The sequence below is a fragment of the Ischnura elegans genome, chromosome 12 (genome assembly GCF_921293095.1).
Source record: "Ischnura elegans chromosome 12, ioIscEleg1.1, whole genome shotgun sequence".
In the NCBI taxonomy this organism is placed as follows: domain Eukaryota; kingdom Metazoa; phylum Arthropoda; class Insecta; order Odonata; family Coenagrionidae; genus Ischnura; species Ischnura elegans.
In genome coordinates this window covers 36,423,534-36,450,199 of record NC_060257.1, presented here as the reverse complement: position 1 = coordinate 36,450,199, position 26,666 = coordinate 36,423,534, and the positions used below count along the sequence as shown (strand labels likewise).

Here is a 26,666-nt window from a genome sequence, read left to right as displayed (position 1 = left end):
GAAAAAAGGAAGCGGAAGAATGTGGAGATAGAGTAAGACATTAAGATATACAGGTTAAATAAACTATAGGTCATAGCAGGCAACAAAGAAAGAGAGAGGGATGAAATGGTTGGAGAGAAAAAGGAAGTATGTACTACACATTGGAGACTAGGAAAGGAAATTTATAGAGGAGATTTCATGGAGAGAGAGCCTGGGTTGAGCAGTAACTAAGCAAGTGGATGTTGAAAACCATGCTAAGGGGAAGAATTTTAGGTGAGGAAGAGGGGAAAGAAAATAGAATTTATAAATAGAATGAAAGTGAATATGCCTCATTTTAAATTTAAGAGGAGAGTTTGATTTGGGAGAAGGGGCAAATGGCTGTGATTTATAACATTTGTCCATGTCAACCTAACTAGTGCCATAGAATATCTTCAATAATAATATACAGTAACCTCTTCATATTAAGTACCTCTTATAGTTAAAGAGTACTCTCCTATGATTCATAATTCTAACACAGGAGGTAAAACCCAACCAGCTTACATAAATATGACAACAATAATTAATGGAAATCTCAATGTTGTCATAAAAACCTGTAAAACAAAATATACCCAAGAATAGGCCATACCTGGAAAGTTTTTTAACCTTTCAATATGAGGCTTGACATTTTATTAATATTACTCAACTCGCAAATGGAGATTATGATATTGCAATGCAAATTCTCTGCAAATGAATGTGAGCAAATGATAAGACGAATAGGTTGGATAATAAATCCTCATGTATTTGTAACAAATGCAAAAAGATAATTTAAACATCGGCACACTTTGATTCATATGCTTGTGACCTTGACAGCAACCTTCAATCACCATATAATGAAATCAACCATTTACATGCTTCATACAAAATGGTTTATCTCCTCATTTTTTTTCTCCTATTACTTTTAGGAGCTTGACTCATTTCTTATTGCATCAAGGGACAAAAACTACAGAACAGCATTTTTGAGCTTACAAATACCAGATAAGGTGTCCTTGGCAAGCCACTCAAGAATCTGATGACATGCAGAGTGGGAAGTAATGGAATAGGTCAGGAGAAGTTGAGGACAGGATACATTCTACTAGCAAGGTATCCCTTCCTTGCTTGTCTCACATTTTCCATCAATGGGGAGTACAATCCCAACCCACTCACTGCAAGGACAAGATACATGGGTATGCATCTTCTTCTATCCAAACATTGAGCAGGTTGCCAAATATCACATGAGGACACTGGACATCTCCATTCTTTGAGAAATGTCATACGCAACAGGAACATAATCACGCATCGGTCATATCCTCAATGTGAATAGCTGAAAAACACTTCTGCATTGTTTATGATACACACATATCTTCGGGCACTTTATAAAAGCCCCACCAAAGTCTCCGATCACCTGTATCAATGCAATCATACTTTTTGCTTTGCTGTAAGAAGAACAGTCCTTACAATATACACAAATGATTCATGCCAACTTACATATTGAATGTATTCAATCATCCAAGCATCATGTACATATATTTATATATGCGACTGTTCATGTACACATTAAGGTTAAAAGAAGGTAGCTACACCAGTGTCTTGATTTTTTCGGAGGCATTAGTGGCAGGGGATAAAAATGAACAAACTACAGCAAAAAGGATCACAATTTACTGCATAGTGTCACACCATTACTTGCAGTAGCCTCTATCTTCATTAAAAAATCCTAATTATAGTTTGGGCATTCTTCCAGCACCAATTTCCCCAGCACAATTGACTCCAGGATAAAAAAAGCCAAGGATTACAGCACTTTCATGGTACCTCCTCACGAGGAAAAGAATCAAGAATAATGAAAAGGGTATACAGGGCTGCAAACCGTGCACCCATAAACCAAAACCTCCTAGACAACCCTTTATCATGATTAAATAATTCATCCACGAAAGTTCTTCACTTTCTTTGGGGTTAAGATAAAATCGTCTTTCATTTTTTCTTTTAGAACCAGGCACGCAATGCCTTATTAAGGAGAAGCGACTCTTTTTCAGGGAACCATTCACTAAACAATCAACAAAAGACAGGTAGAATACATCCATTTCTTTTTCATTTTTTAAAAACACTATGTATCAGATAAAGAATGCCGCAAATGGGAAGAGGAATGTGGCCAGCCGATAAGGAAATCCCATTCTTTCACTCCTCACTCTGCAGGGCCCCCGGAAGATGGCCTTGCTTCCTCATGATTCTGGCCACCTTCCACTTGTGGATCAGAGGCTGTGGAGGCTGCAGTGGGAGTCGAAGGAGTAGGGACAGTGGATGACTGGCCCGTGGTGGGTGTAGTTCCAGGAGGGGTGGGGACAGTAGGAGTTGCACCTGTATCCCCACTTCTTGCACTGGCAGATTTACTGCTCTCCACTCCAATTTTCCCATCATCATTACCATCCTCGCCTTTGGCATCTTGGCCTAAAATAAATCCTCACAATAAATGTACTGCTGATGAAAGGATATAACGAGGAGCCAGTGTAAACACAATGGCAAAAGAATGATTTGCTTTTTAGCACATGCCAGTTTCATGGTAATACAGAGTATCGAAATTTATAAATGCAGCACACTTAATAAAACAATTGCTGGCCTTTGTGCCATTGGAATATAGTCCTTACCAGCCAAAACAAATGATGCAGGTTCCAATCATGCTTGGGGAGAATGGTCTTCCCAGGGTTAACATGTAGCACAGCGATTTGAATTAATTTGAGAGTGGACATGTATAGATCAAAATCATGCTCAACAAACTGGTAGTTGATTATGACTATAATTATAACTAATAGTTGCTCAACTGGTGACAGAAATTAAATTAATGAGTACAAAATAATTTGAAAATCCTACGAAGTAATGACCTACTTCTTTTGACATACCCGAGTCATTTTATATTCAAAATTTACTTTCTACTATTGAATATGTTAATGAGTATAATTAAATACAATATTATTTAAACATGATATAAACGAGCCATAGCAAATTTTAAGAAAGAGAGACATGACAATCTACAATTACAGGGCAACATCAATAAAACGAGACACCACGGTGCTCAAATAAACAGTCGCTATAGGGAATTGTCGCTTTACAGGAGGTGGAGCAAATAATAGCCAATAAACCCATTGTCAACACTTACATAGGAACACAATTGGTGTAGACACAGAGACATTTCTATCCAAGAAACTTAAGCATAAATCCAGAAGAAAGGCGATGTTTTTTTGCATCATCTAATTTCCTTGCCTTAATAACAAACTAGCCAATCAATATATAAGTGCCGTACTGAATTAAACTCAAACCACCCCATCAAAGCTCCCACAAACTCTTCATGTTCTGTGGTCCTCGGGCACTTTTGCTAAGCCACAAAGGATTCTTCCTTTGAGTCCTTCATACTCGCCATCCTTTCTAGCTCCTTTCATAACGGAACCCTTTCGTTTACATGTGACACGGGTGTTTCCCTTTATTATCAGGGAACCTTGCCCCCTACTCTTGACTAGACCTGCCAGTCATCGGACAACTCTTGGCGGCTAGACTGTAATCATAGGGTTAATTGATGGTGCTTCAGCTATCCCTAGTAATGGTGGGGGTCTCGCAATAGGCGGCACTCGCTTTAACGGGGTTCCACTAAACTTAGTTGTACAAATTCTACTGGAGTGTAGTTGAAGAATGCATGTGAGACTTATCACATTTACCCAGATTAACATTTATTTTATTTTATTCTCAAACCATCGGATACAGCTCTTATAGGCCATTTTATACCGGGGTATTCAACAAATGTAACAAGTATACGTACACAAACAACCATACTCTGGACCAGGGAAACCTACCCAGACGGGACTGAAACCCGCGACCTCTTGTTTGGCAGGCGAGAACATTACCCCGCCGCCACCGAGGCCGGCAACATGGTTACATAATATGGCCATGACACGATTTTCCTGACTTCCAATTTCCTCTCACTTACTGGGGATGCATCATCCAGAAGTCTCTGGTAGCTCAGGTTTACAAATTTAATTTTTCTTTCATGTTTATCCATTAAGTACACGGCAAGGAAGACCCATCTCCATCCAAACTATCAGTATGATTTTCCATAACGACCTACAATGTTGATACTAACTTCAACATATCTAATTCCACAAGGCCATAGAAACACAGAAATGCATTAACATCAATTCTACCTATTTCTTGACACATTTCTCCAACTTTTGTGGCTGATGTTCTCACTCTCCTCATCAAAGCTTTTATTCAGTTTTTCCAGTAGTTTGTAATGATTTGTATTGGCTAAAATTAAGTATGCTGATAGTAGGCACTGAAACATTATTAGAACCAATGCTTTGCTAAATATTAATGGAAAGAACACAGAAAAATATGCAAGTGATACCTTTTTCAGCAACTTAATTAGATAAGCTCATAGTGATTTGAACAAGTTCTGGTAAAAACCCTTTTGCCAGTTTTTGACAATGTTATAAATCCATACTTCAGAAACGGCTTGAGGCAATAAAATTGAAATTTGCCATTTTTCTTAGCTTCAGCACTGCCTGTCAGCATACTGAGTTGTAACAAAATATTTTGAGCCTGCGAGGGCGCACATGTCCTCGCCCCAAGGTCACCTCACTTTGCGGGAGCGGGAACCAGAGTGACATCACACGGGCTTTTCCCGGCATTCATACTTAGCCGTCACGTTTTCGTGCGCTTGAAAATTTTCACTTTTCATTTAATCGCGAAAAATAGATACATTTAAAAATCTAAAATTGTGAAATGCCTACTCTAGGAGTAATAATCTTTCGATTTAGGCAATAAAAAAATAAAAGGAAACCACCCTATTGGATGACATATGAATCCAGAGAGAGAAACTCCCTTATACAATTAAAAATTGTAATAGTGAAGTCTGTCACTGCCAATACACGGCTTACCAAAGTAATGCTTTCCAATATTGGTGGTTCTTTGAGGCTGTGGTTGCATGCGATGTCGTCCAGTATTCCCACCAACTGGAGGCACCGGGACAGGTCGTTGGATGGGTGCTGGGTAGCGGGATGGTGCTGAATTCATGGAGTTGGAGCCACTACCACTACCTCTCAACAGACCACCCATTCCACCACTCATTTGATTTCGTACGGAATTACTCTGCTGCTGTTGAAGAACCTACAAAGAAAAATTTGCAGGATAAAAAATATTTCAGCTTCATCAGATCCTTGTCCCCATGTGTTACTGAGCTTTTCATCAACAGAGCTTTAGACACTCATTAGGGGTCACTTATTAAAATTTTATAAACCTGAGATATATTACTATTGTTGATATAAGGAGATTTAACTTGGAAGCACTTATCGTATACTATGTGGTTTAACATGAAGAATATAGTATACTATGTGGTTTAACATGAAGAATATAGTCATAATTACGAATGCCCAAATGGTTTAAAATATTCAATTAGGATGAAAAAAGATGCCATGGCTTAAATTTAATAGAGACATTATGCATAACACCATCTCCACCTTCATAGTTGACCATACCTTATTATGATGAATCCAATAATGTATTACAGCACCAACACCTATGGACCATGCATTAAAGACACACTTCCACATAAGCAATACAGATGTGTGACATTAAAAAGCAAGCTTGAAGCACCAAAGTAATGTATCTGCATGGAGATATCATTAGTTAAAGGAATCACTAAAATTCAAGCAAAGGGTCACTAAGTCTCCTAAAAACATTTTGTTCATACAAAAAATATTTATGAAGATTAGAACTCACTTTACATCCTATTCCTCACCCAGTATACTAAAATAATAAATAAAAGCGTAATGACATAATTTCTGAACAACATACCAAACTTAACGAAGGGAAATATTTAATGCTTTAAGAAAAGTATGTGCACATCTGAAAAATGATAGACAGCTCCCAAGTTAAATAATGAAATCATAGAGAAAAGTGTGCTACTAACCAATGCAGCTACTGGGGTATAAGATGAGAATTTTGGATGAGAAGTTGGCTGGGTTGGACTCGGCTGTTGTGGTTGATTTCCTTGTCCTCCGACAGGAACACCCTGAAGTTTGGTGTTTCGAGACTTGGGAGATGGGATCTGGGGTGCTAATAAAGATAAAGATACCAACTGAGGTAAGATACACACTATCATTCACAAGTCACAAACACACAACATTAAGAATAAAATTTAGCTGCTCAACTCGATTACATGATGATAAAAAGATCAACTACTAGCAATGGTAATAAGATAATTCTACAAATATGAATTTTCCACATTAAATGAAATTCCTGGACTGGAAAAAACTTATGAACCAAAAACTGTGTATATGACGTCGACGAAGAATATCCACAGTCTAGAGTGGATTTGAACCTATAAATTGGGTTAGCTAAAGAACACCAATCAGTTGGAGCAATCTGTCATACTTATATAAAATCACAGGCAATGAATTCACAAAGAATTGAGACAGAAGAGTAAAGTTTTACTGAGGGATATGATTGTGATAGAGGCATGTAAAAGGGAAATTCAGGAAATGGTATGTATGCCTGTCAATATCGAAGGAAGGTTTGAAACCAATCGCATATATAATCTAATTCTTCTGAATTTGCACTAAAAAATAACTCACTCAAATTTGTGTATATGTACAGCAGAAAAGGACACTAAGAGCATAGATGCACTTTAATAGCAGATTATGACTTCTACAGCACAAACGGTAAAATCCATCCTAAAAATATAAATCATGACATTTAATAAATTTCTAACAAAACTATAATTGATATGGACGGCTTTATGATAATAATTCATTATTAACGAGATTATGGATTCCATCAATGTTTCATGCCATTGAATGGGTGAAATTTGATTACAGGTAATTCACTTGAAATGGTATCATTAAATTCCTTGAAGAAAATCCACTGGTAATTTTTATTTTTACCTTGCAGAGAACTAAATGGTGAAATGGTAAGAAATAGATTCATTAAGCTTTCTGAAATACATTATGCAATAAAATTTGGTCAATTCAGAGATTTGGTAACAAACGGAAGTGATTGGAAAGAAGTTTGCACCAATCACATTTCTTGATTCAATTTGACGAAACTATGCAAATGTTCTTGCCTAAAGTGAATAAAAATTATTATTATTATTATTATTAGTTAGGCTTTCCCCCGAACTTGCAATTGAGTTCTTTATTTGCAAATACATATCACTAAATTGCAATTTCAAAGTAGAGATGAGTTAAAATCAACCACATAATTAATGACAGGCCAGCACATACTTAACACTAATAATAAATTTGTGATAAAGTTATCAACAAAAATATTTCCTAGAGGAAGCATGAAATGGAATGCTTATGAGTTGAAAGAGACTTCACAGTCAATTTTCACCATTGCCAATCATACATAAAATCAAAACATTTTGCACTAAATATGCCTAATGATTTGACTGATTCAAAATTTTTAAGGCAATAATAAGCAACTTGGCATGCAAATGCATTTGCTTCATTGAGCATTTTAGTCTAGTTCCCCTCTACACTAATAAAAAATACATTGAAATGGATTCACTGCAAGCCCAGTAGCGTTTCCTTACGAAGTGAATGATTGCATGATACCTCTCCAGCAATCCAGAAATTCTGCTAGTAACTCAGCAATGAAGGACTTCGATTTAATCTAGTGATTGAATAATAGGGTGTCCAACAAAAAATGCCAAATTAGAAGTATCTAAAACTTTATTCAAAATCAACATACAAAACAAGGTCCTATTGTTTCATACCCAAACATTTACGGTATATTCACTCAAATGATCAAAGTCTTAGCACTTCTTGATGTCCTTCTTGAAAACATCCACAGCAATTCCACAGGCATGAAAAAGTGTCCTATGACAATGACACCATCACCTCATCCCGTATGGATTCAGCTCTAGTTACTAAATTTACAATTATCAACCAATACTTTTGGTAGGATAACTTTTTTTCTGATAAGATAATTACAAAAAGCATAGACAACAATTGCCCAAAAGAAGACTCATGGAGTACCAAAGTATAATGGCAGGCACATTCTCACTATCAACTCATTTAGGATAAAATAAACTTGATCGGAATAGCTTTTACCACTGGCTAATCAGCACAATACAATATATATGTACTTGACTGAGATTTCGAACTACAAACTCTCTCAAATTGCTGTGCTATATTACACTATACAACGATAACGATTCACTTCAAACAATATTGCTACTCTTTTCATTGATTCTTTGACCTAATGCTATACTCTTTACAAACATGATTATGTAGCCTAAGAATGTTACTGACATAGAAAATAGAATAAACTGGCGACTTACAAACAAAAGTCAACATTATCACCGAAACTATCTGAAAATCCGCAAAATGAATGCTAAAAGAAAACACCTAGTTGGTCACCATTTGTATGCAGAAGGCACTATGGTCTCCCTCAGGTGCACAAATTACAAGAAGAAGATAGAAATGAGTCAAAGAAAATTTCTTTTTCAGGGGTGGGAATAAAATTTCATAAAAAAACTGCACCATGTTGATGAATATTCATCAACAAGGGATACCATCGAATATTGTTCAAAACTGGCAGCAAGCCAATACACTATAAAAGGGTATCAACATTTGCATGGCATTTCACGTGGACACCACCAACACTCAATTTAATATAAGTTAATAATGGCACTGAATTTATTGACCAACGTTATTTCTTGTAGTGCAATTCTCAGATTTTTCTGCAGCACACTAATTTTCATTCTACCTCAAACAAATTCAAAAACTTGAATCTAGAAGTCTACATAACATCCTTGAGCAGCATGTGATGTTTCATGCAAGTAATAGTTGTTCTTCGAATGAAGAAAGAGAAAAAAAGAAGCAACATTTTCATGGAGATTCAATTAGATAAGTGACGCTTTCAGTCATCACAGCTCTTCACCAATTAGAAATGCATTTAGGAATCGAAGTTAATGGTTGAATCATCATGACTTTTTAAGAATTTTCATTTGCATCATTTTATTACAAAAACCTGTACATTCAATTGACCAGCATTAAAGAACAATTTCAATCAACAATAACTTTTGGTTTCCAATATCTCAGAAAGAAAAGCCAGAATAGTTATGTTTCCTTGGGAAAGAACAGACAAACAACATTTCTTCCTCATTTTCACAAACAACATGAGATAAATACCAAGACAATAGATAAAATATCATATACAGCAGTCACAAGCTCTATTAACAATAAAGGCATAAAAATTCACACATTATTTTAGGCAGAAGACAGTCGACACCAACCCTAACTCTCCACGTTATAGTATTACATCTACATTAACGGCCTCGTAATTTAAAGGCTTACTCACACAAATCTCATACAATTAACAAATTATCAGTTTTTTTTTAGATCATCCACATTATCACAACACAAACCATCCTACACTGAAAATATTCATTCACAGGAAATACTATAAATTATTAGGGAAAACTTAATGTTCTGCAATTACACCAACATATAAAATAAACATTAATCATAAAAAAAACTCAACAAGCTAATGGACTACCCACCAGACTTCATGCTCATGTCACTACAAAATTTAAGCAAAACAGGAATATGGTGATAGAAATAACTATTTAATTTAAAATAAATATACTACTAATACTATTGATGTTAAGTACCTAAAACAAGAACTGTAAACTTCAAATAATCTCATTCATAATATAAAATCCGAACTTCGTAGCCATATCATGATATCATCCCAATAGCAGTCTTCCGATCAAAATATATTTTTCTATAAAATGCTTAGCATAATACAATACTAATGATATTTAAAATGTGGAGAAAAGCACCAGGTCTCATCAAAGCATATAATAATAGATATGACAGTCCTTGCCAGAGAGGACTCGCAAGTAGGAACGATTGGTCAAAAATTAAATTATGTAGAGTTAATCGAAAATGATTTCAACACTGGCTTGAGATCAGACCTACATTCGAATGCCTTCTAAGCCAATGCTTAATATGCTAATAAAGTGACTAAGAAAAAGGGTGACTAATTAAACAATAAATATTTTTGGGCTTGGATATTGGCACTGCAATTCAACACTATGAACATTAAACAACATCCTAGGGGCAAAATTGAATTACCTTCCCATATTTTCCACAGGCTTCTAAGCAAACTGCAATAGAAATTAAAATTCTACCAAAATATCACGAGCTAGAAAACTCATCTATCAAGTAAAATGATGTGCTGGCACAAACTCAATGTTAAAAATGGAGATCTACATGCGTACAAGCCAAGAGAAAAGCTTACATTTCAAATGTTACCACCTAGAATGCGTTAACCCTAGCACTTGGCTGAAAATCACCTTTTAAAAACCCTCTGGTCATAAGGCCAAATGAAGCTCATTATGAATTACGACAGGTTTATCACCAAAAGAGTCACTGCACCATTCCAATGATCAGATGAGAAATTTTCAAGCCATAAATATTTCCACTATTTAACTAACGATATAAAAAAATTCTGTGACTCTTGACAGAGCAACTTGAAATGATGATATAATTATCTCTAATAGCTTAATGTAAAACCGTACAAAATGTAACAAACTCTGGAAGTTGATATGTATCCAAGTTATTACAAAATGCATCTCTCTTTATCCAAAGGCACCCACAGATCATTCCGTGACTTCTTTTTCTCAGAAGTAAATTAATTTTCACAATATAACAACTTGTAGTTACTTCTCAAAATATCATTTCTTACTCGTACATATTGATGCAGTAATTTCCTGACAAACACTGCGGAAAGTAGAGTAGACATTTCAATTTTAAAATGAAAGATCACATTTTTCACATTTAGGAGCACACTTCTTCTGTTACTAACCATGTTTAACAATTCAAATCGTCAGGAAAGTTGTTTCAAAACGTATTTCAAGTCTGTAAATAGCACAAAAATTGGGAGCACAGTCTGAAGCTTACTATTACTATTTCAGCATCCAAAAATATGAGGCGGTAAGAGATAGGAAAAAATAATACTGTAAAGCTTTACTTAGGAATGTTCATAAAAAGAAATTCTTTAATCATAATCTGCAGGCAAAGTTGCACATTCCAAACCAGAAGCATGTGGAATGGCCTTATATAGTGTCTCTACGAAGCATGAGGCTGAAATCACTGAAAACATCAAATTGGCCATAAACAACAGCATGAGAGTGCAGAACCTTTCTGCATAGAATCGAGAGGGCAGGCATAGGACAACACTCAGCATCATGCCGAGACTTCCACAAAGCTATAATAATGACATGACCAATAATTTTCCATTCCTGGTGTGGCAAGAACCAGAAGTCAGAGGGAATATTTTTATGAAGTATTCACTGGGGGTGTCGCCTGCGAGGAGGGCCAGGGTTATTTCGCCGAGAAGGAAGAGCATTTCTCTCACCAGAGGAGAATGCAGATGTTAGGACATCTGGTGGGGGTGGCTGCTGTTGGCTGCCGGGATTGGCTGAGGGAGACTTAAGCTGACTCCTTCCCTGTTGCAGATGTTCAGATGGTCCACCTATTCCACTGCCGCCCCCTCCACCACCACTTTTAAGATAATTGCTCCGGTACTGTTGGGCAGCAGCCATCTGAGAATTGTAAATAATGACAAAAATGAAAAAAAAAATATGGTTGAAAACCAATATTAAAATATTTGGCCAGTAAATAAAACTGATACTGAAGACTAATTCATGGGGATAATGCATAATAATAAGACATCCCTCCTCCAGCAAATTGGATACATACCAATGAATAGGGAAAGTATTAGTAAAGACGATTTACCACCTAAGTTAACCAGTAACATATCGGGATGTACAGGAATAGGTAGTTGACACAGTCAGGACCATATAAGCCAGAGATTCGCAGGAGAGTCAAACACAAGAAATGAATACATATTACAACTTTCCTTATCATGGTGGGAAATGTTATATAAGTTAACCCGTCAACGCCCATGGGTGCCATATGGCACCCAGTGCAGTGCTGAGCCAATACTCGTGCAATGCAATTAATATGTGAATTTTAGTGTACATTTCGGTTGACATACTTAGTAGAAGGTTTCCTCTATTATTCAGTCAGTTTGAATTGTGTTCATTGTGTTGAGCTCATATGTATCATATTTTTAAAAAGTGAAATATGTGAGAATTTAAAAAAACTTTGGGGGCTGACGGGTTAAGAACCAAAAATCCAAAATTTCCGATCTGCTTCCTTATATTTACTTTGAAGGAATACTGACAAAACCGTAATTATGAGCCATAAGGATTGACACCAAGGGTGGTTTACAGTGGCAATTTATTTGAGAAAGTTATTTAAGAAAGAAGTAGCAGTATCAAGTTGCAGAAGAATTAAAGTGGATGGAAAATTTTTCAGAAATTATGCACAAGTAATGGGCTGCTGTTTACTGTCAACAGCTTGCTTCCTTGTACTTGGTGCAGGTTCAAGGACTTTACAGCATAAGTTGACTGCAGATGGTAACTAGAAAACAATATTGCCAACTGAGTCCTGCTTAATAAAATTATGTTAAATTACTGAAGTGCGTTCCATATTTAGTTGACAATATGGGTCCTTACGGAGAATCATTTCCCATTTTATTCACCATAAGCTACTTGATGCGTTGTCACCGTATCACAGAAACAGCAAATTGTACTATCCAATGATTTCTTTCAATGCATAAACATACGCTGCATTACATTACATGGTAATATCTTTTCCATAAAGAAAATAATACACGTAATAATATTTTCATGATTTTCCACTACTAGTATTGTGTTCTCCACTTCTTCACTTGATTTCTGTCGACTGGTTCCAAGCAATGGCTAAAAAATTCAAAAAAGCCTTTTGAACCCTCTTCTATATAATGAAGTACAGTGCAACCTCGATAAAACGACACCCCACGGGGCTCAAACAAACACTCGCTATAGCGAATTGTCGCTTTACCGGAGGTGGAGCAAATTATAGCCAATATACCTATTGTAAACAGTTATACAAGAACAGGAGTGGTGCGGCGACAGAGAAATTTATATCCGATCAACGTAAGCATAAATTCAGACGAAAGGCGATGTTTTTTGTATCACTAAATTTCCTTACTTAAAAAATAATTAACTATTCAAACAATTTATATGTGGTGAATAAAAATCATGCACAGCGTTGCTCTGTCAATCAATATGCCAATGTACAACCAACGAAGCCATTTCTCTATGTACTTAATTAGTGCATGTACGTGATCATTCTATTATTCTAGCATTTTCCACTGAAAATTCAAAAAAATAACTGATAAAACTGTATTGCGGTTGTTTAATGCCTCAAATAGTTCCATTGGTGTATGTTAATTGTTCCTGCACGTTAAGCGGCAGTGAAGTGAAAACACGTATTGCATTTGTTTATGCAGACGAAAATGGTGGAAGGTTGTAAAACGATCCTGCCTTAGAAGACTTTATCTACCATATAATGTAATGTCTTCATTATCTACGGTAAAAAGTTTGCTTACCATGCAAAATTATGTGACTAAATTGCCGTTGTTAAAAAAAGTCTCTTTTTGAATGTTACGCTCGCGACGTATTTGAAATAATAGACTGACGATAAGTTTACCACGGCACTGCAATAAAAATGGTTTGAATTAAAATTGATAATAGAGAAAAGATATTAACGTGATATTATTTCACGAAAAAATATCACGCCGGTATTATGCTGATGTCACTTAAAAAAACAAAAGCAAGATGCAGAATCTGCGACAAATATAACTCAAATGTTATTATTTTCGGCAAAGAAACGGAAAGGCATACGCATCTGATGGACCCTAAGGCCAAAAAAATCTTACGAGTTTGAATTTATTGATTTAAAATTCTTAGTAATTACTTAGAAACATGAAAAATGAATGCAGATTTTTTGAAGTAAATAAACTGAAAGGGCAGCATCAGCTCTTCACATATGCCATCTGTGGCGGCGCCGAATGCATGGCGCCAAACGAGAGTCAGTTGTTCTGAGAGTTCTTCTAGCGGCCACCAGGCTCGGCCGCCCGGGTGGCGGAAGAGAGCGCCAATACGACTCCAACCACTGACGCGAATAGTTCACCATTGTGAATAGTACATTGTGATCGTGGCTATTACTTGTAACCGCAACAGAGAATAAATACGCCCATCCGAACAATTCACGCTGAGTATCATTGTATCGTACACCCTACACTATCGCTAAAGCGCACTACTTACCTCTAGAAGCATCACTGCAAGAAATACCTCGTACTACAAGGGTTTTGTCGGGGAGTAGGTTGTAAAAGAGTTCCATTTCGTCTATGTTATACCCCACGGGGAATACTTCTTTAGATACTTAGGATCGGAGTGTTTTCTTCCACGACTTCGGGTTAACACCGAAGGCATCGCCAGCAATTATGACAGGAGATAACGCTGTGGTGCTTTGAATCAGTATAACCAACCTTCCGTACTCTTGACGTTCTCGATTCGCAATTTATCCCTGAAATACTCTGAATTAGGCTTAGGCATTGCCACTTTCTATGACGTTCTCGCAGATTAAAGAGGGCAAAACCACCCGAACAAAGCTCCTTCTAACTCTTCATGGTCAGCATTCCTTGGGCGCTTTTGTTTTTTATTGCGAAGAGCGATTAGGAAGAAATTGATTACGCCACTTTCATATTACTCTATCATTTTTCTTTTCTTGCTTAGACGTTTTTGGCCATGGTGTCTGCCATCAAATGCTTTCTATTCACGCAACTCACGGACGTGCGGGTACGCTGCCGACTGCTTTCTGCCGCCCGAGGAACAAAAGAAGATCAAGCATTCGCGAATATTAATTCCGCAATATTTTCACCAAAATGAACTACTTATTACCGAACGCCAGTTTACTGCATGAATTTGAGACTAAACACTCCATGTTAACTTCATTTCTAACAGATCGCAAGAAATTACAGAGATTAGGGACTCTTGGAGAAGGTTCTCCGTCGATGGAAACCCTCGCTATGGCGAGTGGAGGCTCCTAAAGGGCCTCGTAAAAACGAATTTTTTTAACATGCTCATTATAGGGTCTATTGACGGTGCCTCGGCTAACTCTCGTAATAGCGGGGGTGTCGCAATAGCCCGTACTCGCTTTAACGGGGTTCCACTGTACTTAACTGTATGACTAATTGTGTTATAATGCTGATACGAGAGACTCAAAATAACTTTTGGACAATAAGCTTGGAATTTATGTTACGAAAAAAGTAGTCACCTGCTAACTTATGATTTTTGTCTGTATATGCTGCATGTTAAATTTGAAGGAAACTGTGACATTATTTTATTTCTTAGTTACACAGCTGCATCTCAGTTAGGAAGGTAATAAGTAAAGGCAAACATTTTTAAGGTTAAGAAACATTACTGCAGTGTCCGCTACGACAGTACTCCACTTAACCAGTTTTGCCAGATTGCCATCCATCCGAGGATGCTTAAGGGAGAGTTAGGAAAATGAGTAAGGTAATTATAATAATCATACAAAAGTGTAACATTCTTCACATTTTACATGTATCTGTTAAAAACTCAACCAATTACTAAATCCTATGGCATTCAAGTTTTGATGGCCCAAAATAGAGCTGGTGTTTAAAAGCGATCCACTCTAGTCAATACGAAAATGTCCAAGTGCCACACACCTGATATTTGTCTGGAGCATAGCACTTAAGAGGGTTTCCTGCATATAATAAGAAATTCTCTGAATAAATCACCAAAAACATAAGCAAAATAATTGGCCTTTTGACTGAAGGGAAAAAGCTAAATTAGTGAAAGCGTTCAGAGGTGTATGAATATTTATTTTGGACAAATGATTGTAGTATGCTGTATTTAACAAGGATGTGAAGAGTTTCCCAGAACACTCAAAAGGAAGTAGGAGAAAGGGGCAAAGTTGAGAAGCCAGTAAACCCACATTCAATATCTTGCCTTGTTTCAAACAATCATTTGTAAGTATTGAAACGAAGAAACTTCAGAGGCAATCTAGGATAAGCAGTTCAACACTAAGAGGATTAGGAGGAAAACATGTTAAAGTGAAAATACGGCATTCAAAAAGGAAACAATTTACACTTGAGATCAGAAGATTTTGATGGTTGAGTTTGAGAGTGGGTCTTGAATCATTTGTGAGAAAGTACTCCTTGGACTTGAAAAATATTTTAAATGATTCCTGAAAATGCACAATGGGTTTCTTTATGTAAGGAGGAATACCTTGTACCATAGAAACTTGTCTGCCGATACAGGCTTCATAAATGCAGTGCTATTGAGACATTTGGGGCCATAGGGTTTTCCCAGAGAACTTTAGCCTTGCACCATCACCTACATAATGCTGTGGAGTGAGATACATTTATGAGAATTGATGTCTCCAACTGCTTCTTTATGTATGTAACTACGAGGGGAAACAAAGCATTCTTACTGAAAAAGGTGATGTTCATCCCATTAAAAAAAAGCCATGTGTGGGTAGCTGATTGGTACCGTTTACAAATAGCTGCAATTGGTCATGGGTGAGATGTGGAACAATGTTGGGCCAATTATACAAACAACTCATAGTACAAATGATCATGATCATGATTTGATCATGATCAAATGATAGTGATATACATCAACCATAATCAACTTGTCAAATAAGTAAAAGTAGTGGACAGCACAACATTTACACAATCATAAAGATAGAAGAACATTGACCTCCTTAGATGCCAGGCAGTCCACAAAAATTCCAAATGACGAGACAAACTAATTTTTAATTTTCCTACCTAAAAGTGTCAAAAGCATTGGTTTTCGAAGTCTTTCATTCCAAAATGGAAGTGAAATGGTAAAATAATCCTTAGTTATCACTTTTGGCTCACACTTTTCTCCTCTACAGTCTATTGAGGTATTAATCAATTAGTCCACCTAAGCATTAAAACCCCAAGAATTCTCATCAAATTCTTGGGGCCTTTCTGTAATAAATACTAGTCAAGCATTTCATGTTTCTTCCATACAAAAAAGTTAATACAATAATAATGCTGTGAAGTATATAAGCATACCATTGATGAATATTAAATTGAACATGAGTAACACAATTTTATTTCATTAATAAGCATTAAAATGTTACTTTAAATAAAAAACTGTATCATTTAATAATTCATTAATAAATTTTAATTTACAAAAAACATGCCCTATCCTTCATTCCTCTTTTCCATCTACCTTGATCAATTCCCGATTGATGTCAGATGCGTACTAATGGTGCACTTTGTGGCTGTCATGGCCCTTCAAATTCAGCCACTTATCAGTTGATTGGTTGTATTCTATGACTACATCATAACAAACATGTATCATAATGATGTGAATCAGGGGCTAACTGTGATTTATTTGAATTCAATGTTTTCGTTATTTAATGCGTAGTGGCCTTAATTTCCACGGTGGGGTGGAGGATAAGCAACACTGTTCTCCATAAGGCCTGAACTGTCAACTAAATTTGGAATGCACCATTAGGGTTCACATAAAAATTCAAGTCCAACTCAAGTTCATGAAAAAAACTATACACTAACTCAATAATTTAAAAAAAAATCGAGTGGTTGAACAGTGGTTGGTTAAAAAAATATTCATAATGAGACATTTAAACATCAGGAAATATGTATTGCAGGCAATACTTTTCTTCTTATTATTATTTTAACAGGCAAGTTTTTCAATTATAGAAGCATTTCTTCAAATAAAGTACCTTTTTTTGCAATAATTCCCAGGAGGGAACAGATAAGTCCAAAACTATATTTTGTCACAAGTTCCTTAACAAACCTATACTTATTCACCAGAATGTACATAACCTTGCAGCAGACAAAATAAAGACAATTCTCGCCTTTTAAATGCCTTCTCGAGATTGTGTTATAATGCTGTTTTAATAGCATTTTGAAATATGATTCAATTCATAATGTGTTTACATGCACTATCTATCAATTTTGAAGAGATGATACATAGCCAGTACTTTTTTTGCTTCCAGTATGCATAATTTTGCCTTACGTGTATTCACCGATAACTTTTTCTGGTCATAGATGATTGCTTGAGGGCCACCCTGTAGTCAGGGGAATGGCACCCACATGGCCTTCACGAATTTGAACGTTCTGTAATATCAGGCACACAAGTGGACGCTCTCCCCAATGTGGGGCCTAGAGAAATCTCTCCCATGAAGTAACAATTTCTACTTTCTACAATACCAAGTATAGAGTTAAACCACAATTACAATCCTCACTTACAAGAGATTAAGCTGGATTTTTTACTAAAGTTTTATAATGAATTTTAACCATTAAGTTATCAGCTGAATTCGACCGTTTATATTAAAAAATTGTCAATACATGCCACGTCATCTCTCTTGAATATTCACATATGCAAGACTTAGATAATATTATTTTGCATGACTTTATTTATTGGCATCCTAATGCAAACCATGGTGGCTATAGAGAAATTTTTTTGACAAATAATGATACCTTTCCTTATGGCTACAACCTTGATGTGGTGGTAAGGCTTGAGCTGTGAATACTAGAGCTGCACTGGTGGTGGTAATTCTCAATTCTCAGAAGAAATCAAGTATATGTAATCATGTTGTCTACAAAGCATTATTGGCATGGGTATAAAATAAAATCCAATTGCCTCTTCCCTTATAACAAGGAGAAGAATAAATGAGCCTCAGAAACTCATTCAATGGAACCTGGCCATTTGGATGAGTGTCATTTTAGCGATCAACAATGTCCTTGAGTAATCAATTACAGTAAACTCTCGATTATACAAAGCATGATATTACGAAATTTTCGATAATACAAAGTGAAATTGCGGTCCCGGCGATAGGCCTATGTTAAATACATGGTGCTATTTGAAAATATGAAGTTTTGATAATACAAAATTTTTTGAAATTACGAACATCAGGCTCAGTCCCCAGGAGCAAATGGCATTGGTTTATATGCATTACGGCGAAAAACTTGTCAACAAAACTAATTACTCTGGCTAAAGCATTAAAAAAAATCAGTGTTTCTGACTGTGGTGCATCACAGTGTGAAATCGTAAATGATAGGGGAACTTTGGAGGGACAGGGATCGCCTAAAACCTTACGGTAGGAATCAAGAAGTAGTTTAGTAAAAATATGGTGAGCGACACAGTTTCCCTATTTACGTGCATACTCGTAAACATCACGTTGACGATACATCGTAGTTTAGCATGTGAGGAAGATCACACTGGGTATTTCTATCACTCCTACTTAAACCCTACATAATTGAATCATACCAATAAAATGCTGTAAGTCCATAAAATTGCTCAAATTTCAACGTTCTTGCCGGTAAATAACCAACCTCATGAAATAAATTTTAAATCAACAGTTGGATATAAGAGGAAGGAAGACAATTAACACACTCAATGATGGAGGAAATATTTTTTTCATTTTCAAGTTTCATTTTAGAGACAATATTACATTTCGGAGGGGGGGAAAGTCAGGGAAAATACTGTGGTTGTCAACGACTAGGTGGGGAGATGTAGTAAGTATATAACAGATGATATAATACTCTACACACGAGCCCATATTGAGGGCGAAATTGCTCTTCTATTGCCAATTTGAACGGGGTTTTGACTATCCTGTGCATTAAGTGTTCGGGTAATTACCTTGCTATCCATCCACGAGGGAGGCGGAGTCTGGCTGTCTTTTATCCTGGAAGCGCTGAATGGCTTGAACAAAATTCATGAGAGAATATGCGAAGGGCTTCAGTCGGTGAATAGTGAGTGTCCAAGAAGCTAACAGTGGAGTAGAAGCAGCTGCCGGGACTAGATATACATGACGGAAGTGAGGAGGAGGTAAATAGAGTCTCTATTTACCACCAATTAATTTTGCAGGCCACACATAATGAAGTGGCATTTCCAACTCTAATTATGAACTTTCTGGTAGCACTCCTACCCGTTCCCCATTCCGAGAGACCTTTCTTTCCAAAACTTTTGTTTACTCTCTCCTAAAGCCTTTTGCTGATCTTCCTGACACCCAACTAAAGCATCCCAAACCCCCACCACCAGCATTTCTACCCTTCTCTAACATTTCCCAGTGATGACCTTGAGTGCGTCGTAAAAGAAAACACTGCCCCGTAACAGGCAGTTCAGGCAAGGCTGAAGACCCTTTCCCTCCCTGCTGCACCTCTCTTTATCCTGCCCCCACTTCCTCAACCAGGCACCACCCATTCCACTCTTATTCACTCCACCCACTTGGAATGCTCTCTGACTTAGGAACTGCATGGTTCATCTCTACCAGCAACGGGGGTAAGTTTCTAACTGGAGAGAGGCTGGAGAAGTATTTTTCATTGTCAGGGAAGTGACGAGGAAAGCTTCGTTATCCACATTCATTTTATTTGCTACGACATGTGTTTTGCCATTTCTTGACATATTTTCAGTATTTTCTTGTTCCCGTGAGACTTGTTGGATTAGCATGCCCTCCCACTCTGTTCACCCAGAGATACGGCTGGGCTACCTGCCTTGCCAATTCCGTAATTGACCCTTATCATTTTAGCGAAGCTAGGAAGCACAAATCCCGTGCTGGGAAAAACTAAACGAAACATTAACTTTTTAAAACCCATTATTTTATGTTCATGGAATTAAAAAATTAGCAATATGCTTAATATTTGAAAAGATTGAGCCAAAACCTGACATCAGTCTGAAAATTATAAGCTTATTTTTTGGTTTTGCTAACCTACTATAAACATGATCAACAAACTTCAATGATGATTGAAATACATCATGTTTTGGGCTGGTTATTTTTAAAATACAGTAAATTCCGGTTATTACGCGCCTCACTTTACCGCGGTTTCGGATATAACGCGGGTCTATCCATGTCCCCCGAAATGGTTACATTGACCTTTTTTTTTGAGGTAGGTAACTTTGTGGCGAATTTTATCTCGGCGTGACTACCGACGCGTCGCAACGGCGCTACTTCAAGCGACTGTATTAACGCGGTTGGCGACGTATTCCATACATTGTTTCGTAGCCATAAAAAAACTCGGCAATTCCTGATCGGTCATTGTGTCTTGTGAACTCGAGCTGAAAAGTGTGTTGCACGGCTATAATAATTTTCGAGATTCAGGGAGATTGAGATAATTCTCTTTCGTACGTTCGCACCGCGGCGCTCAAACCAAGGTAGGTACTCAATGCCCACAGGCTTCCAGCATTTAATGATGAAGGAGCTGTTTTACCTTTGTCTTAGGCTTAATATGAATATGAAAATTACTTTTTTACGAAAATTTTCATTGATGTTAGGGTTAAAACGATGTCTGCCAAAAGGAAAACTTACACAATTAAAGAAAAGTTGGGCATAATCGACAGAGTGAAGCGCGGTGATTCAAAATCAAGTTTATTCAGGGAGTTTGGTGTTCCTGAAGGAACTATTCGTGGTTGGATGAAAGAAGAAGATAAATTACGATCATTTGTTCATCAAGTGGATGACGAAATAGGACTTGATAGAAAAAAGGCCAGATTGAGTGCTGCTGGTGATGTGGATGAATGTTTGTTGACGTGGTTTGTTCAGAAGCGCAGTGAAGGTGTTCCATTATCCGGTCCACTTTTACAAGCACAAGCAATTAAATTAAATAAACAAATAGGTGGTGCTCATGATTTTGTTGCTTCTGCTGGCTGGCTATCGAGGTGGAAAATTCGCCACGGGATAGCGCAAGTTAACATGCAAGGAGAATCGCGTTCCAGTAACAGTGTAGCAGCTAGAGAATTCTATGGGACTTTACGCAAGATGATTGATGAGGGTGAGTACACTGAAGAGCAATTGTATAACTGCGATGAAACCGCTCTCTATTATAGATTGCTTCCAACAAAATCACTTGATATTAAGAAGTCGGCAAATAAATCCGGAATAAAAATGAGCAAAGAAAGAGCGACTTTATTGCTGTGCGCGAACAAATCAGGAAGTCACAAGTTAAAACCTCTGTGTTTTGGTAAAAATCGAAGTCCTCGGTGCTTCAAGCACGTTAATATGACAGCACTACCCATAAATTACAAAAATAGTCAGAATGCCTGGATGACTCGAGACATTTTTTTATTTTGGTTCAATGAAGATTTTGTTCCATCGGTTAAGAGCCACTTAAGATCAAAAACGTTAGAAGAGAAGGCACTACTTCTGTTAGATAACTGTCCGGCCCATCCGTCTTCTGAGCTTTTGATATCGAGGGATGGTAAAATAGTGGCCTCGTTTTTACAAAAAAATATGACAGCTCTTATTCAGCCCATGGATCAAGGGATAATCAGAGCATTTAAAGCCCTCTATCGGTGGGAATTGCTCACTAGTGTCATAAATTCAGAACTGCAGGTACAAGAATATCTGAAAACAGTCACCCTGAAGAATATGGCTTATAATATTGGATTGGCATGGAAGAAAATAACTTCAGCTACATTTCTAAATGGCTGGTCAAAGTGCGAGTATTCAGCGGGCGATAGCATGGAAGACGAAGACGAGTTTATGGGTTTCACGGAAGAGGACGCACGTGAAGCTTCAGATGTTCTTTCTAATAAACTATTTGTGAGTGATCTCGAGGCCTGGGTTCGCGAAGACGAGGAAACTCCTGTATCTGCTTATAAGAGTAACGAAGAAATTGTGGCTGCAGTCCAGAGCCGCGCAAAAACAGCTGCATCATCGGAAGATGAGAGCGAGAATGAAGAAGACGAATGTGAGGTCGAGATGCCAAAAATTGGCCATTTATTACATAATATAAGTGAATTGATGAATTGGTTGGAAGGACAAAGTGATTGCGATAGTTTTCATCTGTTGCACTTGCAAAGCATAAAAAATTACGTGACAAAGAAACGCCATCAACTATCGCGGCAAAAGAAAATATCCGAGTATTTTAGTAAATCCCGTTAAAGTAGAACGTCTAAATCATAAAATAAATATTTTAATAATGTATTACGCAAATAAATTGGCTATAAAAATTACCTTTAAGGGTTTTTTTTATTGCTTCCCACGCAGTTTCCCGTAATAACGCGGTTGTCCGATAACGCGGGTGTAAACTATGTCCCCCTAGAACCGCGTTATAACCGAATTTTACTGTATCGTGTAATTTAAAATTTTGCAAAGTTGGTTTCTTATGTGAACTCTTGTTAATTATACCTTAATATCTTGCTCTTCTTTAGTTTACGGGTTTCATTCTTCACCGCACTTAAAATGATGCTATGTATTGCTGATATAGAAAAAAGATTTTTTCGTTTGAGTGCTAGAAATAGGTGCGCCAAAAATGGAAATAAATATTTGCGTGGAAGGGAGAAAGGAAAAACTAAATAATAATAAAATTAAATTCTTCTCGGGTGTCTGTCCGGGTAAGGCGCTCCATCATCCTCTCAGCCGACAATTAAATCAAAGACTTTTCCTTCGTCATCAATGTCGTCGATACCAACCAGGTGTGAGGTGCTGCTATTATAAAATTGTCTCTCTTCTTCCCTGCAGACTTTCAATAGAAATAAGTTATTTGTATTATCCTTTCCATGCAACTACTTATTTTACGATAATGGCACATTTAATTTTTTGAGCTAACATGAAAAAATCTTTTCTCTACATTAGTGATACTATGCATAATTTCCAATACGATGGAGAAAGAAACACAAAAACTATATGAGGTCAAGGTGGGGTATCATTTTTGGGAATTCACGCAAGTGAACCAATACTTCACCTAAATATCTTAAGAAATAATAAAATGCGTGTTGTAAGAAAAAAAAAAGAATATGGATAATAATGTTTCTCTCCTTATTTCCCCAATAATGGATGATGCTTCTCCAGCTTTTCTCTGGTAGGAACCTTGTTCCTGTCAGCATAAAAGAAGAGAGACATTGTATAAACATGGCACCTTACTCCCTGCATCAATGGCCTTGATGACGAATAAAAAGTCTTCCATTTTAATGTCCACAAAGATGATGGAGCACGACAGCCAGACGGAGAGCCCGAAAAAAATTTACTTTAATTATTCTACTGTATTTGCTTTCGTTTCCTTAATATTTTCAAAAAATAATTTTTCAAGAGATTACCACTGAAGAAAAAAATTATGCAAAAAAATCTACTCTCTTGGAATGGTTTTTGTTTTCCAATGTGGAAGTGTTTTAAAAGATTAAAACTTGAAAACAATAAAAAAAATTATTACGATTATTAAACTACAAATATGTTTAAAGGACTTAGCAAAACACAAAAAAAATCAAATAATTTTTTGTACAGACTTAAAAAATGCTTGATCCTAATTGGATTATTTACATTTCTGGCAATTTCACACTGTTTTGCCCATACATGAACCACATTTTTACATATCTTAGTAATACCAACAGTTCCGTTTTTATTGAATTTTATCTTTACTTGAGAGGTCCATTCTGGAACTCGCACCTCTTCAAACTCTTTAGGCCATTTCACACGGTAAAAGGAATTGCGCGATCTGACGTATGTGCGAAGGCGCAATAAAAATTGCGTCGTGTAAAGCGGTAAATTGCTAGAACACATGCGAGAATGCATGGATGCGAGACAGCAAAATAGCCTGTTCTAATTTCGTTCATGCATTCGCACAATTCCACGCCATTTTAGAAGGTTGACAAATATTTTTTGACGCAATTTAAGGATTTGCATGCTCTTCCCCTATCTAATGCAAAAATATTTTTGGGATATTTGTATTGAAGTTATTTCCTTATGCATTATTGAAGCGTTTATAGCGGCCAACTCAATAGGTATTCTGGAAAGAATGAACAGGTAAAGCCTGGTTCCAGTACTGACCGAATACTTCCACCCCTAAAAATCAATATAGGTAATATCTACTCCAAATTGTGTCTCATTTTAATACTTAACAGTTTCAGGTGATTTCTTAGAGTTGTCACTAATGTCAACATGAAGGTGAAAAGAGCTTAGAACAATAACACATTTTGTCAGTTTTTCCTGATATAACCGGTAAGTACCCCACCATTTTTTGTACAATTTTGTTGAATAAAACTCTTCCAGAGAAGCTTTTATTTCAGCATGGATTTCCTTACTTCCTCACTCATGGTAACTAAAGTCCTGCTCAGTGAAGGGCACTGTGTGAGTGAGTCAGTTCAAATGTGTGATTCAGCAGATAGAGCTGTGAGGCAAGAATCTTACTTGGTGAGTTGCGACTCCCTCCCCTCTGCAAACGACTCCCTCCACGCACACTGTGCGTATTGTAGTCAAAAGCAGTAGAAGTCAGCTCCATGCGCACACAACTCCCTTTGTGCACAATGTGTGCGGGAATTGTGCGAGGCATAGTCAAAATACCTGCGCGTATGACTCCCTCCATAAACATTTTCCCCATGAGGCTCATCGCACGTTCAAAGGGAGCACATGCAGGTAGCCTACTACTCACCTTTTCACACCACTTGAAAGATTCTCCTGATTAATTTTCTGGGTATTACTCTAAAAAATCTCTTATGACCCTTATCGTAATTCTCTCTCCTTTATGCTCCATGCTTCGTGAAAGAAAAAGGGTTGGAGATGCTCATGTAAAAGTTTTCGGTAAAGGCAAATTTATGAAAATAATACGAGACAAAAACGAAAATTTGTTCTAACACAAACAACTAAGATTAATCACGGAAATTAATTATGAATTGTTAACAAGATCAAGTAGTTTCAGAGAGAATATTTTGTTACAACAGAATTTTTTAAATTGCCGTCATCCCTAAGCACCGGAGATGGAATAAATTTTCTGTCTTCCATGAAAGATATAACGTATCGGCAGAAATGGTTCCTCAGTTATATCACCTGTTAAACACTGTGACTATGCAATATGTGATTTCTTTGAAATCAATTTTTCAACTTGCGATCTAGAAAATGTTGCATTTTAAATGTTTGTTCAGAAATCCTCCTCCGCCACCTTCCCCTCTTCCCCTTTCTTCCACTCCACTCTTCCCCCCTCCCCTAATCCCAGGAGCGCTTTGCTGAGTCGCACTGTGCGAGCGGCTCTCTGGAGTGTGCTGTGAGCGGTGAGGCAGCTCCACATACAGAGTCGTTTATGCCATCACTAGTCCTGTTCCCTTTTTTTCAAGCAACGCAAGCAAAAGTGATATGAAATAATTAATTACCAGGAGTGACATTTCTACTCAAGTACAGCTAATTAAATTTCTACACAACATGATCTGAAACACGATTGCCAGCTTGAGGAGAGTCGTCCTTGACAAGGTAAAGAAATCCCTCAAAATATATGAAATATTTACAGTCCTCATCTACAGCATGTCAGTATTTTTGCCCATATTTATCAGGCCTTGATGCCATGGACTGTGTGAATGGATATCTAGCTTTGCTTGGAAACAACTGTTCTTCAACGGTTATGTATGGCCCAGGCTATGGTTCCACACCTTATGACCACAGATAAATTTCTTCTGTTTGATAGCCAGTGAAGATCCAGGTTCATCTACAAACACAATGAGGTACACATTGCTGACACCGTACACAGTAGCAGGTGCAATAACTAATCCATGTAAATGCGTATTGTAAAATAAATGTGTATCTTTCGTAATTAAATAAATACAGTGAAATATAAAAAAAATTGAATGTTGCTTCGCTTACTATTTTCATTGCTTTTGGATGAACTTGACTGCACCTCTGGTGCAACCTAATAGTTGTCCAACTCACTATCTTCATCAGACCCTTTCTCCAAAACGTCTTCAGGAATATCATTTAGTAATGCAATAAATTGCTCAGGAGTAA

The 26,666-nt window shown here is 36.9% G+C and overlaps 1 protein-coding gene across 1 annotated transcript in view; it reads right to left on the bottom strand.

Moving 5' to 3' along the window:
* Window positions 1-736: 736 nt before the first annotated feature.
* The window catches only part of LOC124169510, a 113,271-nt gene continuing 87,341 nt past the window's right edge, over window positions 737-26,666 (bottom strand). Inside the window, 4 exon segments of the mRNA XM_046548142.1 lie at window positions 737-2,436; window positions 4,914-5,142; window positions 5,945-6,090; window positions 11,404-11,590. Of these exon segments, the coding sequence (XP_046404098.1) occupies window positions 2,174-2,436; window positions 4,914-5,142; window positions 5,945-6,090; window positions 11,404-11,590 (825 nt within the window). The 3' untranslated portion in view covers window positions 737-2,173.